Source organism: Tachysurus vachellii, chromosome 4, assembly GCF_030014155.1.
Source record: "Tachysurus vachellii isolate PV-2020 chromosome 4, HZAU_Pvac_v1, whole genome shotgun sequence".
NCBI lineage: Eukaryota > Metazoa > Chordata > Actinopteri > Siluriformes > Bagridae > Tachysurus > Tachysurus vachellii.
Genome location: NC_083463.1, coordinates 30,123,140 through 30,139,644, shown reverse-complemented (window position 1 = coordinate 30,139,644; position 16,505 = coordinate 30,123,140). Strand labels below are relative to the sequence as shown.

The 16,505-nt window shown below is 41.2% G+C and overlaps 2 protein-coding genes across 3 annotated transcripts in view; both read right to left on the bottom strand.

Moving 5' to 3' along the window:
- Positions 1-461: 461 nt before the first annotated feature.
- LOC132844937 (ly6/PLAUR domain-containing protein 6-like) lies at positions 462-7,244 on the bottom strand. Its single transcript, XM_060868844.1, has 5 exons — positions 7,141-7,244; positions 3,324-3,497; positions 2,728-2,826; positions 1,966-2,090; positions 462-650 (listed from the first exon to the last, which is right to left on the bottom strand). Exons 2-5 carry the CDS (start codon positions 3,439-3,441, stop codon positions 462-464), a joined length of 531 nt encoding a protein of 176 aa, XP_060724827.1. The 5' UTR covers positions 3,442-3,497; positions 7,141-7,244.
- A 2,066-nt stretch (positions 7,245-9,310) lies between these two features.
- Positions 9,311-16,505, bottom strand: part of LOC132844923 (kinesin heavy chain-like) — an 11,566-nt gene continuing 4,371 nt past the window's right edge. The window contains exons 12-25 of one of the 2 annotated variants that reach the window (XM_060868822.1): positions 16,183-16,346; positions 15,984-16,052; positions 15,501-15,707; positions 15,234-15,380; positions 14,965-15,153; positions 14,356-14,473; positions 13,605-13,678; positions 12,921-13,021; positions 12,723-12,824; positions 12,569-12,629; positions 11,690-11,761; positions 11,279-11,383; positions 9,914-10,130; positions 9,311-9,564 (exon numbers count right to left, since the gene is read on the bottom strand). In XM_060868822.1, coding sequence (XP_060724805.1) covers positions 9,476-9,564; positions 9,914-10,130; positions 11,279-11,383; positions 11,690-11,761; positions 12,569-12,629; positions 12,723-12,824; positions 12,921-13,021; positions 13,605-13,678; positions 14,356-14,473; positions 14,965-15,153; positions 15,234-15,380; positions 15,501-15,707; positions 15,984-16,052; positions 16,183-16,346 — 1,715 coding nt within the window. In that variant the 3' untranslated portion in view covers positions 9,311-9,475. The remainder of the gene's footprint in view (positions 9,565-9,913; positions 10,131-11,278; positions 11,384-11,689; positions 11,762-12,568; positions 12,630-12,722; positions 12,825-12,920; positions 13,022-13,604; positions 13,679-14,355; positions 14,474-14,964; positions 15,154-15,233; positions 15,381-15,500; positions 15,708-15,983; positions 16,053-16,182; positions 16,347-16,505) is intronic. The other variant, XM_060868821.1, reaches the window with a different exon arrangement.

Here is a 16,505-nt window from a genome sequence, read left to right as displayed (position 1 = left end):
TATAAATATTGTACAGAATTTTTATATAATGATGCAGTAATATTATAGTACTGTATTCTAGATGGATAACTACAATGTTATGGTGTAGTATTGTACCTTACAATAGCCGATAAAATAGATCAAATTCTATCCAAGCTCCTTCGTAGGGTTATATAACCATCTCCCTCCTCTGTACATGTCCAAACCATCTCAATCTACTCTCTATGACCTTGTCCCCAAAGCAGCCAACCTGAGCTGTCCCTCTGATGTGCTCGTTCCTAATCCTGTCCATCCTCGTCACTCCTAAAGAGAACCTCAACATCCTCACTTTGCTACCTACATCACTGCTTCATGTCTTTTCCTCACTGCTACAGTCTCTAACCCGTAAACAGAGCTGCTCTCACTTCTCAATGACCTCATTTCCACAACAGATCACAATATGAAACAACGTCACCGGCTTACTGAGAAGTAGAAGCGCAACACTAACTGAAGTTATTAACCAGGAAGGTGGTGGTGGTGGTGGTGATGATGATGATGCAGAGCATGCTGATTTTCCCAGGAGACACTCTGATTGCGTGGTTTAATGGGGAGATTGCAGAGTAGATGGCCTCCGTCTTGTTCCACGGTACCGGCAGGTTACAGATGTTTCCTTCGCAACAGGAAATGCAGACCTGCAGAGTTTAAACAGCGGCGAGTGAAAAGGTGGTAAAAATATTTTAACCTACCTTTTAATCCTGGATTTAAAGTCACAATAAACGTAAACGAGCCGTTCGACTGAATCAGTTCAGAATCAGAGTCATATTACGGATTCAGATTTTTGGTATTTAATAAGATTATGTTGAGATTAGATCTGTTTAAACGCACAAAATTTAATTGAGATAATAAACAATGTATATTATTTTCGATATATAAATATATAAATATCCATTGAAATTACACTTATGAAAATAATAACTCTTTTGTCCTTTTTTAAATATCTAGTTTTTCTTTTAAAGGAAAATTTAGATTTGGACACTACTCACTCACTCATTTTCTACCGCTTATCCGAACTACCTCGGGTCACGGGGAGCCTGTGCCTATCTCAGGCGTCATCGGGCATCAAGGTAGGATACACCCTGGACAGAATGCCAACCCATCGCAGGGCGATTTGGACACTAATTAGGGTTTAATTTATTTATCTAAAAAAATATTTCACCCAGAAATATGTTAAATAATTATAAACGTATTTATTTATAACATTCCACATTTATACTATTATGTCCGAGTTAAAGATGTTTTTCAGTCTCTGCAGCAGGGAAGATCAAATGTCTTAAAGATAGACGATAGAAAACAAAACTTTTTAAAAAAAATTACCTTTTAGGTTAGAAATTTTTGTTAGTGGGGGCACGGTGGCTTAGAGGTTAGCACGTTCACCTCACACCTCCAGGGTCGGGGTTCGATTCCCGCCTCCACCTTGTGTGTGTGGAGTTTGCATGTTCTCCTCGTGCCTCGGGGGTTTCCTCCGGGTACTCCGGTTTCCTCCCCCCGGTCCAAAGACATATGCATGGTAGGTTGATTGGCATCTCTGGAAAATTGTCCGTAGTGTGTGATTGTGTGAGTGAATGAGAGTGTGTGTGTGTGTGTGCCCTGTGATGGGTTGGCACTCCGTCCAGGGTGTATCCTGCCTTGATGCCCGATGACGCCTGAGGCTCCCCGTGACCCGAGGTAGTTCGGATAAGCGGTAGAAAATGAATGAATGAATTTGTGTTAGTTGTTGTGTACTGGATAAATTCAACAATTCTGTGATTCAATGGTGTGGAATCAATTTCAGGTTAAAAATGGAATGTAATTAACTCTAAATTCTAATAATAATAATAATAATGAAGATGCCTTAAATAAAGATTAACCTGAAATACTTTTTTTTCAAGCATGAAACAAGAATAGGTTTGATTCTACAGGACAGTGTGATGATGTGTGTATGGAGCGACTGTACAGTATGTTTTATACCATGTGGGTTTGGTGCTGCACACAGCCTGTGGACACACACTCGTCCTGATACACACAGCGTTTTGTGACGGAGACACTTTCGCCGTCAGAGTTCATCCGGTGACGCGTGTAACAGAATCCGGTATCTTTACAGGATCATAAAAACACACCAGACGTCATTCATAAACCTATTTGTGCAATCAGAATTGAATAAATAATAAAATCCTTTTTTTTTTTTTTTTTTTTACTAAATATTAATAACTTTTACTTTTTTCCTTCACCCCAAATTTATTTCTAATGTATTTACTGTCAATCCTTCTATGACAAAAACACTTCAGATTTCCTCCATCAGTTCAGTTCATCAGTTATTTTTGACGGTGTTGAGTGCAAAAGTTTTCATCCCCTGTGAGTTCCGACTGGGAAAAAATAACACGTATCCCCATGTACAACTTATCGAGACGTTCATAATGAAATGTGCAGGTAAGAATACTGTGTAAAAAAAAATAATAATAATAATTTTATACTTTGTCTTTAAGTGAGAGCTTAAAGATTCTTAAAGGTTCCAAACTGAGAGTTTAGGGAGTGTACAAAGAAATCAAAGAACCCATAAAGATTAAAAGAAACATTAAGAAAGTGTTCAAATGTGTCCTGTAGCTGATTAACAAGAAGAAATTATCAGATAAATCTATAAAAAAAAAAAAAAAAGGTATCGTATAGAAACTCAAATTATGAAGAACAGACATGCACGTGTGTGTGTGTGTGTGTGTGTGTGTGTGTGTGTACCCTTGGGACAGTATTCATCTGGAGCCCAGCGGTTGCAGGAGTAATTATCTTCAGCATTTTCACAGGTGAAGCATTTAAACCCTCCAGGGTGTGGAGTAGCTACAAATACACACGTCTCCTTTACCAATGCAGTTCATGTGATTTTTCGAGTAAACACAACATTATAATATTTAAAAAGTTTTTCATTTTCCTATCTTTAGATCTACTAAAAGGAGCAGCATGTTTACACCAGCTATAAATCTGGAAATCTAATAAAAAAAAAAGCACGTAAAAAGCAGCCAATCATTTTATACAAATATAAATAATAATAATGTAACTGTACATCATTAAAGATGTCCACTGCTTTACTGTAAACGCTGAACCCTTAACCCACAAAAGAAGGCGTTGAAAATGTAATGATCAGATTTAATTTACTGAGATGATCACGTTGGATTAGACCTGAGAGCAAGAAGAATAAAATGAAGGACTGATTATTTTAATTGTCGTTATATTCCATCCGTTTCTCCTTCGTTCTCCAGACACCTGGATGAATTATGAATTACTCTAACATCGGTACAACAACCTCCACCCGACGTCCCTTATTTGTTTCTCTTCACCTGACACATAGAGCTGCTCGATGTCTGCTATAGTAAAATCCCGAGACAGGACGTCTGTCAGCCAATCAGAAAGCAGCGTGCCTAGAAGAAGCCCGGTCAGTTTGAGGAAGACCTCCATGATTAGATGATTATAGAGTTACTCAGCATTCCTTCCATGAGTCGCCTGTTCAGAAGCTGAGAGAGAAACCTTTAGCAATTCAGTACAGCTGAAATGTTTTTCAGTGAGACTTTGAGACACAATTAAACTTAAGCTTATCTTCTGTCTATAGGAAAACCGTTAGAGATAATCGAAGCCGTCGATTTATTATAACGTGTGTGTGTGGACATGGTGGAATCAGAGTAGTGAGCGAGCTAGATAAAGTGTGTGTGTGTGTGTGGACATGGTGTAATCAGTAGTGAGCGAGCTAGATAGTGTGTGTGTGTTGTAGCAGATGGACTCAGTATGAGCCCATTGTGAAAGGGCAATGTCTAATGGTTCTGCTTTCACTCCCAGTTTGATTCTCTCTCAGCATTGAAACTGGAAGTCGAAATCCTTTAGTCTTGAAATATCATCTTGTGTGCTGTATGGATCTTCTTAATTACGTCTAGGAAACCAAACGGAGTCTTCTAACCTACGGTTTTCACTTCCTAACCTCTATAGAACACGTATATAATATATAGCTAGATGCTGATTATATGAATATAGATTTTTACTGAGGGAAATACATATAATTGGTGCTGATCTGATAGCCAGGATAGCGGAGATTAGATATCAGATAAAAGAATGAATTTGATCTGATCCTGGAACAAATAGAAATGATTTGAATTGGGTGTTTGTATAAATGTTGATGTAATGGAAATATTTACTTATAGAGGAAAGTTTTTGGATTGAGTTTATAAATAAGCGATTTCCTGTTTTTTTTTTTGTGTCTCATTTAAAAAATAATTGTAAAGTTTAGTTATTTAAAGCAAACATGTCAGCTCGATATTGGCTAATACTTAAGGTTTCAGTTTAAATAAAAGCAAAATAGAATAAAAATTAAAAATCAACTCTGCAGTAAAATGTACTGTACATTTAGAGTGCTTAAAAAAAAATGTTCATTTTCCACTCAAACTCAAACACCTCTCATTCTTTAACACAGATGGAACAGGTTAAAAAAATCCACTGTGTGTTCCTTTAAATTCAGTTTGAAAATTGTTTACTTATATTTTGTGCACTTGTGGTAAAATTGCTGCCAAGCCGACTCAGGAGTTTAGACGTTCAGATGGTCACATACACACTCCTAACACTCCATCTCACACACACACCCAGCACACTTCCGTCATTCCACCAGACACTCATCCGGAGTGAATGTGTGTGCCTGAAGTGTGATGATACGAGTAACTGAACCTCGTCTCTAAACTCTAATGAGAGCTCTGTCGTTTACATCCGGTGATTTTCCTACAACAACACATTAGAGTTATTTTATTTTTTTGGATCGATTACAATATTTACTCAGTTCCTCAACTGGTTGCATTACAAAGTGTATACACACATTCAGCCAATCATGAATCAAATGATGATCCTAATAGGACACAAAAAACCTAAAAACATTTAGGACTCCACCGTCATTGATGATTTTTCTGTAAAAGCTTCCTTTCCCCTTAATGCATTACTCCTTAATTAATACTTAATGAAGTATATTTTAGGAAAACACTGTAGACAGACAGACAGACAGACAGACACAGAGATCAGACAGTCATTCAGACACACACACACAGAGATCAGACAGACAGACACAGAGATCAGACAGTCATTCAGACAGACACACACAGAGATCAGACAGACAGACACAGAGATCAGACAGTCATTCAGACAGACACACACAGAGATCAGACAGACAGACACAGAGATCAGACAGTCATTCAGACAGACACACACAGAGATCAGACAGACAGACACAGAGATCAGACAGTCATTCAGACAGACACACACAGAGATCAGACAGACAGACACAGAGATCAGAAAGACAGACCCAGAGATCAGACAGTCATTCAGACAGACACACACAGATCAGACAGTCACACACAGATATCAGACAGTCATTCAGACAGACACACACAGAGATCAGACATTCATTCAGACAGACACACACAGAGATCAGACAGTCATTCAGACAGACAGACAGACACAGAGAACAGACAGACACAGAGATCAGACAGACAGACACAGATCAGACAGACACAGAGATCAGACACACACAGAGATCAGACAGACAGACACAGAGATCAGACAGTCATTCAGACAGACACACACAGAGATCAGACAGACAGACACAGAGATCAGAAAGACAGACACAGAGATCAGAAAGACAGACCCAGAGATCAGACAGTCATTCAGACAGACACACACAGATCAGACAGTCACACACAGATATCAGACAGTCATTCAGACAGACACACACAGAGATCAGACATTCATTCAGACAGACACACACAGAGATCAGACAGTCATTCAGACAGACAGACAGACACAGAGATCAGACAGACAGACAGAGATCAGACAGACAGACACAGAGATCAGACAGACAGACACAGATCAGACAGACAGACAGACACAGAGATCAGACAGACACAGAGATCAGACAGACAGACAAAGCTCATACAGGCAGTCACAGAGATCGGACAGACAGACAGAGATCAATCAGACAGACAGACACACAGAGATCAGACAGTCATTCAGACAGACACACACAGAGATCAGACAGACAGACACAGAGATCAGACAGTCATTCAGACAGACACACACAGAGATCAGACAGACAGACACAGAGATCAGACAGTCATTCAGACAGACACACACAGAGATCAGACAGACAGACACAGAGATCAGAAAGACAGACCCAGAGATCAGACAGTCATTCAGACAGACACACACAGATCAGACAGTCACACACAGATATCAGACAGTCATTCAGACAGACACACACAGAGATCAGACATTCATTCAGACAGACACACACAGAGATCAGACAGTCATTCAGACAGACAGACAGACACAGAGAACAGACAGACACAGAGATCAGACAGACAGACACAGATCAGACAGACAGACACAGAGATCAGACACACACAGAGATCAGACAGACAGACACAGAGATCAGACAGTCATTCAGACAGACACACACAGAGATCAGACAGACAGACACAGAGATCAGAAAGACAGACACAGAGATCAGAAAGACAGACCCAGAGATCAGACAGTCATTCAGACAGACACACACAGATCAGACAGTCACACACAGATATCAGACAGTCATTCAGACAGACACACACAGAGATCAGACATTCATTCAGACAGACACACACAGAGATCAGACAGTCATTCAGACAGACAGACAGACACAGAGATCAGACAGACAGACAGAGATCAGACAGACAGACACAGAGATCAGACAGACAGACACAGATCAGACAGACAGACAGACACAGAGATCAGACAGACACAGAGATCAGACAGACAGACAAAGCTCATACAGGCAGTCACAGAGATCGGACAGACAGACAGAGATCAATCAGACAGACAGACACACAGAGATCAGACAGACAGACAGAGATCGGACAGAGAAATCAGACAGAGATCAGACAGACACAGAGATCAAACAGACAGACATACACAGATCAGACAGACAGGTGTAGCTGTCCTGATTAACCCGGACGCACGCGCACACCTGCTGCTCCGAGCTGAGCGCGTGCGTCGAACATAACCAAAAACACACCAAAATACAAAAAGAGAAAATAATCTCTCTTCAATAATCTGAAATACGTTTAAAGAAGAATCGCGTCAGGTCAGACTCACCCTAATATTACCCGAACGTGATGTATCGCATTTTGCTTTGTATGAAGGTTAGAGCGGCTTCGGTGTATCTTCAGTGTCTTATTATTGGTGGGCGTGGCTTTAAATCCACACGTGAACTCGTGAGGGGAGATCCGACTCTTTTCAGTGAATCGAATGTTTTGACTCGATTCATGAACAAGAGGAAACTCTTTCGGCTTTTAAAAGCTTATCAAGTTTTTGTGATTTTTCACCAGTGGTGTCACTAATGGCTATTAAATCCATTTAGGTTCCAGTCATTAATAGTGGATAGATTATTAACATGTAAATATAAAATTGTCAGGTTTTCTCATATTAGTTCACACACACACACACACGCACCCAGACAGACACACACACACATACATATACACACACACTTTACCACATTGAGTGCCTTAATACTTAATACCAGGACAGTATTATATGAATCTAGAGGATTACACTCCCATTACCGGATTCTGATACTGAAGTGGATTTTTTTTAGCTCATGTAACATTTAGTGCAAACTTTGATAAATCAGCACTGAAGAATGTGGTTATGTTTTCTGTATTAGCACAGGATTAAAGTCTGACAGCACAGAATCTTTCCGAGATCAGATGCTTTGTATATCAAAGTTCTCAGTGTACTGGATCTACATAGAGTTTTCTCATAGCCCGTCAAACTAGCATTCAGCTCTGAGTGAGAAAACATTGCCAGGCTTTACAGAACCACTACAGTGGGCCTTCTTGTAGAACTTTGTCAGATCCAATGGCAAGTATGGTGTTAGTAACTGTATAACATACTGCAGTGCAGGACTACATCTGATTCATAACAAATTCTCGCAGTTTCCTCTTATCAGATCATTTACATACAAAACACACACTCAAGTAAATTACCTGAACACACACATTTGCCTAAATGTGTACCTGAGGATAGGAATTACAATCTGGATATTACAACAGTAATTAACTTCTTCAGATAATAGATGCAGAAATACTCCTAAACATCTGAACCACAAAGTGCAGGGTGTAGGTGGTGCCGTGACCTGGATAAAAACACTAATTCATAGAGGCAAGTGATTAAATTGAGCCACACAGGCTAGGGTTTTATTGCAAACTCAGATTAAAAGTGAAGCGGCTTGCTGTTACAGGACTGATTAGGAGTTATTCTGTAATTAATATAAGATTTTTCTCCCCAGGTACATCTAAGGAGCAAAGTACATTACATCACATCACTTACAGTACGCTGCTTATGCCAAAGGCAATAAAAGTGCAAACTTTATTTCATGCTCATAGACTAGTGAGCTAACACATGGTTTTATAGACAGCGAATGGGTTATGTTAGCAATTAACTGGAGAAATTAATTAAAAAATATCCAGGCATTACAAATCTACATAGGCCAGTAAAAAAAAAAAAAAGTCATGAGGAAAAAAAATATATTTTAGAAGTAATTCATGGGGAACTTTAGGAAATAATCATGTATTCCCTTTCACACACACATTGCTTAACCAGAAAAAACACACTATACCCCAGAACTCACTGAAAGAAGAAACAAGCAGCCTAAATACCAAGTTTGGAAGGCCACAGGGGTCAGAACTAGTTTGGACGGGCTGCACATTTTAAAGGAGTTTCCACAAAACTAACTCACTCTGCAGCAGATCTGAATGTGAATAGATTTGTCAAGACACATCGAGAAATGTTTACACAATGTCATCAGAACTTGAGCAGTAACACGGATTGTTTAGTGTGTAAAGAGCCAACGATGCTGATGGAGAAGGTCCAGGGATCACACTCGCATTCATAACATTCAAAGAGGTGAAAACAACACCAAGGCTGTCAGCCTGGGAAAATAAATAGCAAATTGCACAACACATCAGCAAGAGAAATGCACAAGAGAAACCACAGCAACTCCCATATCCACACACCCCAGTGTATGTAGTTCAATATGTTCCTGCTGTAATACACCTGACTCAAATATTTAACAATTCTTAAAGTGACTAATTTGTGTAAGATTGCAGTTAGGAACTAAGAAAAATAAAATCCTCAGTGATTAAACTCTTAAAGAACAATCTTACCATTGACTGATCAAGCAGTGACGCTGGAGACTCCTTTCAAAAACACTAAACAGAACCTCAATGTATCAAAGATTCTCAGGAATAAAAGAGAACACACTTCTGAAAGAAGATATTTAATTTCATCGGTTCAAATTGAGACAGACTTGTGAAGAAACGGCCAAAACCACAGGAAGAAATCTGCACATCTATTCCAATAATTTACCACAAGACAGTGAGAAGACCACACACACACACACACACACACACACACACCCACCCACAGATTAAGCATGGTGATAGCTATAGATGGTTGGTCCTCCTCTCCTAGGAGTTACAGAAAAGGTGTGATGGTGGCCAGCACGAATAGGCTTAGCTGTAACACACAAACAAACACCATTTATTGTTACATTCCTTCAACAGACTTTCCTTTTTTTCCCCCTCTCTTGAAGTAAAGACATTCAAAAAAAAAATCTTGACAGTTTTACAAGAATTTATGTTCAAGAACACATCATAACCATAAACACTGACACAAACCTACAGAACGTTTGTCCTTGTTAGATTTGAAACTATAAACGAGCATTTCTATAATTTTGCATTTCTCTAATTTCACCATTAGTAGAAAATGCAATTTTCATGCGCATTAAACATCTAGAAATGATGATGTAGTCATTTTAGTGTTGAGATTAAATAACCTCGTGTGTATATAACTCCACGTGACTCACTGATGAGAGCGGCGGGTCCGCAGCAGGCCACGTTCTTGGCTCGTATTGCGTCTTTGATGCGGTCCACCTCCTGCCGGTAGAGGCTACGCTCTCGTGATGCTCTCTGTTTGGTTTCTTTCAGAGTGCACTCCAGAGCCTTCACCCGCTCAGTCATCGCACACAGACGCTTCTCCAGTTTGGGCAGCTCACAGCGCAGGGCTGCGTTTTCTCTTAGCAGCTGCAGGGAGAAGGAACATGACTTTAGAGAGAGAAACACACATGGACCATAAAGTACTTGGATAAATTCACCTGAATACTATATGACAGGTAGATCAACTTAAACCATAAATGTAAATGAACATTTTAATACAAGTGTGTTCAATAACTGGAAAACACAGAACTAAAATATCACTGTTTTTAGTCTCTCATCAAAAGAATACATTCATCTTCTACCGCTTATCCGAACTACCTCGGGTCACGGGGAGCCTGTGCCTATCTCAGGCGTCATCGGGCATCAAGGCAGGATACACCCTGGATGGAGTGCCAACCCATCACAGGGCACACACACTCAATCACACACTAGGGACAATTTTCCAGAGATGCCAATCAACCTACCATGCATGTCTTTGGACCGGGGGAGGAAACCGGAGTACCCGGAGGAAACCCCCGAGGCACGGGGAGAACATGCAAACTCCACACACACAAGGTGGAGGCGGGAATCGAACCCCCAACCCTGGAGGTGTGAGGCCAACGTGCTAACCACTAAGCCACCGTGACCCCCCAAAAGAATACAAATAAATCAAAAATATGTTTAATCTTAGACCAAAATCTATACGTCTGTTACACGTTTCAAGTTGGAAATATTCTTGCTCTGTGGAAGAATCGATTCGTTTCCTGAAGAATTAGAATTTAATTAGATTTAATTAAGTAAATTTGAATACGAATTGCTATGACATCATTTATTTTTGTGGCGTATTAAGCGGATTAACTTCAGAAGATTATGAGGAAATCTTGTGAGGAAACGATTCCTATTGGACTTCGGCATACTTGCACTTTTACTTTATTCCAAATTCATTACAACCATGGCTCTCTTTAATGTGGACTTTCTACAGCATATAGAAGTCATATAACAGAAAATATTTCATACCCATTTGTTAACTATGATTAAAAAAAATAACAAGACCTGTGTTACATGCATTAGATCTTCATTTGAGCCATAAAACAGGTCTCAATACACCAATTCAAACAAATATACAAGTTCTTCTAAGCCTTACATTTAGAAATTTTCACACAAATAGTTTGAGATAGTTGTGTGTATATACACTGTACACAATCATACGCTGGACCTTGAGCTTTGTGTCTGGACTTCAGACCTTGTGTGTTTACCTGTTTATGGGCTTTGGTGAGATGTTCTAGATTGTGCTCCAGAAAGGACATCTTATGTTTATGTAGCACGCAGCTTCCTCCATCCTTACAGTCCGCCTCAGTGTTCTGTCATTCACAAACATCACCATCGCTACGTTAGAAGTGCTTTCGGAAGATTCTGCGCAAGTTCTACCAACAAGAACATGCTGAAGTGTGAGAACGTTTATGTTCGATATGTTTTTAGAGCTTAAGGTTTGATCGCGTCCCCACTTACTGTGGATGTAGTCGACAGACCAAAAGGTTTTGCGCCGGAACTAAAAGGCAAACGTTCCTGCTGAGAAATCCAGCTACCGGGTCCCAAAACATCAGCAGGCAAAGAAAGTTTTTTTTTTTTTTTTTTTTTAAAAACACAAAATAATAATCACAAGGTACCTTTTTCACACGCGTGGTCAGATCCTGCACAAACATCTTCCGCAAATGATGTAAAGACTGGAGCTGACGGACCTGAAACAGAAACAGAACTCAGATACAGAGCGAAGGATTTCTATTCGATTCACTTTATTGTGTAGCGCTTTTAACAAGGAACACAGAAGCATAGAAACAGAATAAAAACTATTTAAAAAGTTTAAAATTAAAGATACTATTTATCTCGAACATGATCAAGCCTGGGGGCCTGACTACTGGTGGCTTAGTGGTTAGCACGTTTGCCTCACACCGCCAGGGTCGGGGTTCGATTCCCACCTCCACCTTGCGTGTGTGGAGTTTGCATGTTCTCCCCATGCCTCTGGGGTTTCCTCCGGGTACTCTGGTTTCCTCCCCCGGTCCAAAGACATGCATGGTAGGTTGATTGGCATCTCTGGAAAATTGTCCCTAGCGTATGAGTGTGTGTGTGTGCCCTGCGATGGGTTGGCACTCCATCCAGGGTGTATCCTGCCTTGATGCCCGATGACGCCTGATATAGGCACAGGCTCCCCGTGAACCGAGGTAGTTCGGATAAGCGGTAGAAGATGAATGAATGAATGAATGAATGATCAAGCCTGAGGTGACGGTGGTGAGGAAAAAACTCCCTGAGATATGAGGAAGAAACACCGAGAGGAACCTCATCCTCATCCGGGTGACACTTGACAGAAAACAAATGTAAATGACGTCCTTTCTAAAATGGTTTATAGTGGAGTGGATTTGTGTAACTAAGAGCTCCTGAGGAACTAACAGGTCTATAGATTCTAACAGATTTCTGAGACATTCTCCTGATCTCATCTTCGCTACAGAGTTCTAGGTCATATATATGAAGAGAAACACTTTTTAACTCACCAGTGTCTCTTCGAAGTCTCCCATCTCATCGCTGGTGTGCTCCGTCTTCTCCTTAGACATGCTGTGGACAAAACCCAAACAGGGTTACATCAGCGCACACGTGTGTGTTTAAATCTCTCTGCGGGATCGTGTTGTTTTCTACAATAAGGCCTACGTTAGTTTCTGTAGTTTGAGATCTTTCTCCTGCTCTCGCAGCCTCAGGGTTTCATATTCAAACTGCAGCCTTTTGTGCTCCAGCACCAAAATCTCGTTTGACCTGAGAGGGAAAAGAAGAAAGATTTTTTAAGAGTGTTTTCAAGAATGTGTGTGTGTGTGTGTGTGTGTGTGTGTGTGTGTGTGTGAGCTCATTTACTCCTTTAGTTTGTTCAGCATCTTCTGCTTGTTGTTGAGCTCCTCACGTAGTTGAACCAACATCTTTGACGGAGTCTCTGTAGAACTCTTAATCAGATGACACTACCCCACACACACACACACAGGTTTCACTTGTATTTTTTCGCAAAAACACGAACACTTACAGTTGTGTGCAAAAGTTTAGGCACCCCGACAATCTTTGTTTTCAGGTCATTTGAGAGTTGTTTTGAGGCCTCCATGTTGCCACTCTTCAGAAGAGAGTCAAAGAGAACAACAACCTGCAACTGGACACCTTAAATACCTTTCCTCATGATTAGATGCACCGGTCTATGAAGCTCAAGGCTTAATGAGCCATCAAACCAATTGCGTGTTCCAATTAATCAGTGCGAAGTAGTTACAGGTATTCAAATCAACAAAATGGCAAGGGTGCCCAAATTTATGCACATGTCTAATTTGGTTTTGATGCATATATTACGGAAGTACTATGGAAATATTACTGTGTCCTTCAGTTATTTGAGAGATAAAATCAAAATGAAACTGCTGATCCAAACGCCCGACTATTTATAAATGAAAATTGTCAGGGGTGCCTAAACTTTTACGTATACACCTGTACTGATAAAAGTCTGATAGATTCAGGACCTGATGTTCTACGTGTCTTCGTGTTCTGTAGAACACTGTATAATACCTGGCTCTGCTGCGATTGCGTCATCTTTAGGAGCTCTTTCTGCTTCTCAAACTCACACAAATCCTGGTTGCTTTCTGCAAAAAGAAAGAAAACCTCAAACTCAGCACCAAACTGTTTAACCTTTAATCCTCCCTCTATATACGTGGTGTAGCAGAGATGGATCATTATCTTTGTTTACGACAAGTATGGAATGAAATTCCTTGTTCGGGTTTTACAGAAAGCTCTCAAGATTTCACAATTCATTTCAAAACATTCATTCATTCATCTTCTACCGCTTATCCGAACTACCTCGGGTCACGGGGAGCCTGTGCCTATCTCAGGCGTCATCGGGCATCAAGGCAGGATACACCCTGGACGGAGTGCCAACCCATCGCAGGGCACACACACACACTCTCATACACTACGGACAATTTTCCAGAGATGCCAATCAACCTACCATGCATGTCTTTGGACCGGGGGAGGAAACCGGAGTACCCGGAGGAAACCCCCGAGGCACAGGGAGAACATCCAAACTCCACACACACAAGGTGGAGGCGGGAATCGAACCCCCAACCCTGGAGGTGTGAGGCGAACGTGCTAACCACTAAGCCACCGTGTCCCCCCCATTGATTTAACATCCACAAAGTAAAACATACCTACAAAATGATTTAAAAAATGACTAGATGTAAAACCTCAAGGTGGAGGCCGTAACTCTGCTTCATCTCACCATGACATCATTAATTGATACACAACCGGCTGGATGTTGAGTTACCGTACGTATGAAGTTTGGTTAACTCTTCTTCGAGCGTGCGCTGAGCGTTCTCCAGCGCTCTCCTCGTCTCCTCGGCTTTCTGCGCACTCTCGGTCAAAGACCTGATCTTCACCTGGTACTGTAGTCATGGCAACAAGAAGGGAAGTGCTTGAGTACGGGACGGCCTTCGTCGTCGCTTCTTGAGAAAAGCAGTGAATGATTGTAAACAATGACACCCGCTGAAGCGATGCTTTTGTCTCTTCAGTGCCGTGTCGGGTTTAAGCTTTTTTTTTTGGAATTTAATGCATATTTTCAAATTATTGCTTTAAATACAGCTTAAAAATATCTATACACACACACACACACACACACACACACACACACACACACACACACGTTTCATTACATAGATATTTTTAGTCAATTTTTTTGTTTTTAAATCACGTGAATTTGTATCCAAGTTAGATATAAATAAAATGTTAGCCATGTCCGTGTAGAGAGTTATTTCTATATATGCGATCTCCTCACGTAAGCAGCGAGGACATCGGACTGGACATCGGACTGTTCATAGGACATCAGGGGGAGAGAGAAAAAATTCAAAGCTTGAGAATGAACAGTCTGCCACGTCACCTGAGAGATGAGGACGTGACAGGATGCAAGCTCGGTCTCATCGTCCTGGATCTTGATCGACGCGCACTCTTGGGTGGACTCTAACTCTTGGATGTGATTCAGGAGTCTTTTTAATTCAGACTTGAGCTTCGTGAGGAAAAGTCGAACCACTGAGACCTCGTCGTCTAAAGAGACGCCAGCCTCACACACCTAGAACACGAGAGAGCGCGAGAGAATGATGGTCAGAACTCAGCAGGATGGATGGATGACTAAATTGGATGTTTGTGTACCATTTTGATTTCTCCATCACAGATGGAGGTTCCCATGTCGCCCAGATCTCTGAGCAGCACACGTAGAACATCCACCATCCTCCTCTTCTGAACAGCGTAGAGTTCCTGCAACTCTGCTAGCTCGCCCTGAGTGGCCGCTAGCATCTCCTACAGAGACACACACACACACACACACACACGATGTTCTGTTAGCTGGAGCATGTGTGTCTTATACAGTCTTGTCCACGTTCTCCTCAGCTGTGAGTTTGTGTGGTTGAGTGCTCTCACGTTCTTCACGCCGAGCTGTTCGCTCAGCGTGCGGTCAGTGTGTGTCCAGTCGGACGCCGCATGACTCTTCTCATCGCACTTTAGAGCGAGCTCCTCCAGAGCAGACAGCATGTCCCTCACCTCTCCTCTCATCTCCTGGTTGTCTCTCTGCAGAGAACGAAGCTCTTCCTGAACACGAGCGCAGTCGCGTTGCGACGAGGCCATGAACTACACACAGCAGAACAAAACGCTTCAGCTTCCATACAGTAGTATAATGCTACAGAATATAACTTCATACTGAAGACTGCACAGCTTTGCAGCTACAATCTTAATCTTATGAAAACGTACGCTGGCTGTCACTCAAGAGATTTTTAAGAGAGATATTTTACATTTCCTAAAATTAAAAAGACCCTGTTAGAAAAGTAAGGATCATGAACTAAACTCTCTAGTGCTCAAGTTTCCAGATGTACGCTATGATAGATTTGTTTATGATATACTGTAGACCTCCTCCTGAACTTCCATCTGCAGCCTCAGTTTCTCCACCAGTTGCGTCTGTAGGTTAATCTCTTCATCCTGCAGAGACGTAAACCATCGCTTATTCATTCTAATGGCTCAAATGATCAGCAGATGTAGATCTCATGCTTCATATCTGTATGTCAGTGCAGTGAAGATGTAAAGTCATTCCAGACACACACACACACACCTTATCATCCATTAGCAGGAACAAGTTGTTGACGTTCTTCTCGTACTGAACTCTTTCTACGACTGATGCGTCAGTCGCCAAACTGTTACAGATGATTGGTGTGTGTTCACAAAGCTCTTCCTGCGTTTTGTCACTCAACTGCTCCATCACAGGAACGTACACACCTGAGATACACCACACACACAGTCAGTGCCTTCCCTGTTCCTACAACCTACTGGTCGTTCTGTGGGACGCAATGGAACTTAAACTGAGATTTAAACTCCAGTCATCTCGCAGACGTTAGACAAACAAAGATACACAAACACCACAACTGGAATGAACAC

Coding starts and splice junctions, on each gene's coding strand:
- LOC132844937 (XM_060868844.1), bottom strand. CDS start 3,441: ATGGAGGTCTTCCTCAAACTGACCGGGCTTCTTCTAGGCACGCTGCTT. Junction 2,827..3,323: donor CGAGCAGCTCTATGTGTCAG/GTGAAGAGAAAC, acceptor GTGTATTTGTAG/CTACTCCACACCCTGGAGGG. Junction 651..1,965: donor TGCAGCACCAAACCCACATG/GTATAAAACATA, acceptor TAAACTCTGCAG/GTCTGCATTTCCTGTTGCGA.